This window comes from Gymnodraco acuticeps, unplaced genomic scaffold (genome assembly GCF_902827175.1).
Source record: "Gymnodraco acuticeps unplaced genomic scaffold, fGymAcu1.1, whole genome shotgun sequence".
Taxonomy (NCBI): Eukaryota; Metazoa; Chordata; class Actinopteri; order Perciformes; family Bathydraconidae; genus Gymnodraco; species Gymnodraco acuticeps.
This window is the reverse complement of record NW_022990295.1, coordinates 3,805,367-3,808,714: the sequence shown is the minus strand read 5'-3', so window position 1 is coordinate 3,808,714 and position 3,348 is coordinate 3,805,367. Positions and strand designations below refer to the sequence as shown.

The 3,348-nt window shown below is 36.7% G+C and overlaps 1 protein-coding gene across 1 annotated transcript; it reads left to right on the top strand.

The window, feature by feature from the left end:
• Positions 1–353: 353 nt before the first annotated feature.
• Positions 354–1,609, top strand: LOC117549803 (bromo and FHA domain-containing protein DDB_G0267958-like). The gene is made up of 5 exons (XM_034221889.1): positions 354–812; positions 898–948; positions 1,075–1,085; positions 1,170–1,217; positions 1,353–1,609. The coding sequence occupies exons 1-5, from the start codon at positions 561–563 to the stop codon at positions 1,558–1,560; spliced, it is 570 nt and encodes a 189-aa protein (XP_034077780.1). The 5' UTR covers positions 354–560; the 3' UTR covers positions 1,561–1,609.
• The last annotated feature ends 1,739 nt before the right edge of the window (positions 1,610–3,348 follow it).

The following is a 3,348-nucleotide window of genomic DNA, read 5'->3' as shown; positions in this document are numbered from 1 at the left end:
GATTTAAGGATCATTTATTATCATTGTGGATCACAGGGTTGCTAAATGAAATGAGGTTGTAGTTCATTCATGACTCGAGAACAACATAAACAGTAGTGCATTCCTGTTGTGCATTCTTTTCATTTACATCAGGAGGAATGTAAACCGCACAAATAGAAAAGAACGGTGAATTATCAGTAAAGAATCTGCATCTCAACATTGTGACAACAGGGAAATATTGTCCATTAACTATGATGTTTGAATGTTTAAGCACCAAGCATCAGTGATTGCTTTTATTAATATAATGTATCCCTAAACTTCCACCACTGCTACTCAGCAAGGTATATAATGTAAAATGTTTTGTTGAGATTAAACATGTTAGCCTTCATTTATGCTGCCACTGTACATCCTGCAAGGGTGCTGTAACCTGCAGAACCTGTTTGAGGCGTGATTTGGTTTGCAGATACAAGACAAGGGATCCATTGTGACACACATTTAAAAACAACACAGACAACAGGCAAATCTTTAAGAAGTCCCCCGAGCTCCATCATTAAATACATTTAAAAACCGGTTGTACAAACATGTACATCCAATGGCCTGAAATGTTGACTTCGTTTCATCCCTGCTCTGACTCTCAGAGGGAGAACCACTGTCAGGTGATTTCCAGGCCGAGCCCAAACCTCACCTGTGATGGAATGATCCAACTGTCACATTTAACAACATGTGACCTGCGTGCAGCACTGACACACCCACAATCTTTATTTCATACGACGCCTTATAAATACCATCTGAACACACACATTACGCACAAATATTTTTTATTTCCACACCAAGTATGTATGGGAATAGCAGCATTGTTGCTTATTTGTAATAACTGCTGGGAAGCTTTATAATTCTCCAAATGTTTTGTTTCCCCAGGAAAATACCATCTGCTCCATTGCATTTACTGCAAAGACAAAATGTGTGATCGTAAGTGTCTTTAAGTAATTGTTACAGTTTTGATTCATTTGTAAGAATGCTTTGGAGTTGTTTTGTAATTAATAACATGTTTTTAACAAAAACTAATTGTATTTGTTTTTTGTCTTTCCATCACAGACGAGAACAAGGTGAGTTTATTTTCTCACAGTGCAATAGGCCTATTACTAACGGCATGAAAACATGTGTACTTATGAAGTGTTTCCCTCATCTAGACCGAGAATGAAGAGGGAAACGAGGAAGGATGCAAAGGAGGTGAAAAGGTAAGACCAGAGCCATATTCTCTCTATATGGCGCTGGGTAAGACATTTTAGAACTTAATGTGTGCTTTAAACTGGGCTGCCCCTCTTGCTGATTCAGTCATTTTAAAATGCTTGTATCGACTTCCCATTAACCAGCGAGAAAAGGAACATGGAAGAGGAGGAGGACATGGAAGAGGAGGAGGAAGAGAAGGAAGAGGAGGAGGAGGAGGAGGAGGAGGAGGAGGAGAACATGGAAGAGGAGAAAAAGGAGAAGAACAGAGAAAAGGATGTGGAAAATGAGGAGAACATGGAAGAGGACCTAAGAATTAAGAGCAGAATTCCTAAAACTTCCATTCTGCGATAATGCTTGTAAATAATGAAATACATTATTCAATAAATCAATTCAGAAAAAATACTGGTTTGCTGTTATTTACATAAATGAAATGTTGGGGGAAGACTTCAATACTTTATATTCATGAGAAACATATGAAATTATCTCTGTAATTTGATAGTGGTAAACACACACAGTGGACAGGCTGGAGTTTCCCTGAGGAATATTATGATGTGGGTTTGTATTGAATGTTTGAGCTATGACAACATTATGAGAACCTCTGTGTAGAATAAGCACATTGAGTTAGGATGACTGCATAGAAACCAATCCATTTTAACACCAATATTAAATTGAAACATTATGATATGTACATAGACACAACAGAAAACACACTATTATGTTTAAGTTAAATTAACCCTAATACTCAGAGACAGAAATATAAGTTACTCTAGTAATAATTTAAAATCATTATGATGTCAGGTTGAAGCAAAAAGGCAGACAAATCCGTTTTACTGTTGGCGCCCTTGATTTGGTGAAAATTAATTTCTGTTTAATTATATTATAACATGTCATTATACCTTTTTGGGAAATGTGAGTGTGCTCAGTAAATGTCCTTACGAAATGCCTTATTAGATTTTGTAAACATTTCGGAGTCTAAGTAAATACAGGTAATTTTGTATATAATATCAAAGGCTATGATAAAGAACAATTTCAACAAACACTGTAAGGGCATCAAGGATGTTTCTGCTTCATTTTCAAATTGTGAGCTCTTTTCTAAAGAGGGGACTTATGTAAGTTATAAGGGTAATTAATAATAAAACATTGTCAGTGCACATAGGCCTACAATGGGATCTGGAGTGCCTGCCAACCCACATAACATAACTTAATCGGTTTATTGTGGGCTGCCTTGGTCAGAAAACATGGGGTTAGATAACGGCTCCCCTTCCTCCGTATGTCATATGCAGACTTTATACGATAGCCCATACTGGTGTCCATTCATTTATCTCCAACCACGGCGTGAGAAATATATGCACAATTATTTTCCTAAAACTACTCAGAGCAGACTGGGTCCAAAGAAACAGGCACTCTAACAGGGCGTTTCAGACAGTGTTAATACAGGTATATCCTGACAGAGTACCACATAAACAATGGGTTTTGAACATTAAAGCATTTCAAGTATAAACTATGAATAAAACTATGAACCTAAATTATATCCTCTTTAATGGAATAGTTTGCTATTTTGGGACATTTGCTTATCAGTTTCTTGTAAAGAGTTATATAACCTACCAATCTCATATGTAGACTATATATTTGCTAAAAACAAAGCTGCTACCAGCAGCCAGTTAGCCTAGCCTAGCATTAGGACAGCTTGGTTTGTTAACAGGCAACAAAATCAACCATTGTCATTACAACTTACTATTAATCATGAATGAGAACGTTTTATCTTGTGTGTTTTATTCCATACAAAATAGTTGGAAGTTATGCTATTTGAAAGCTGTAGCTTCAAATTTGCCCTATAGAGAGTTATCAATATTTTTATCTTAATCGTGGCAACAACAAAAATACTCCTTTTGTCAATGTTGTGCATATTCCAGAATGACTGTTTTCAATGAAATGATGCACTGAGGCACAGTTGCAAGCTATTCCAGCACAGAAAACATAAGAGGAAATGGAGAGAAAATAGGAAAAAGTGGGAGGAAATGACATGAGTAGCAGAATGTTTCCAGATGATTTTGATTGGGCAAGCTTCATCACTCTGTTCACTCCTCTGCTCTCAGGTGTACGTGCAGATCCTTCATTGAATGTTTTAAAGGGTGGATC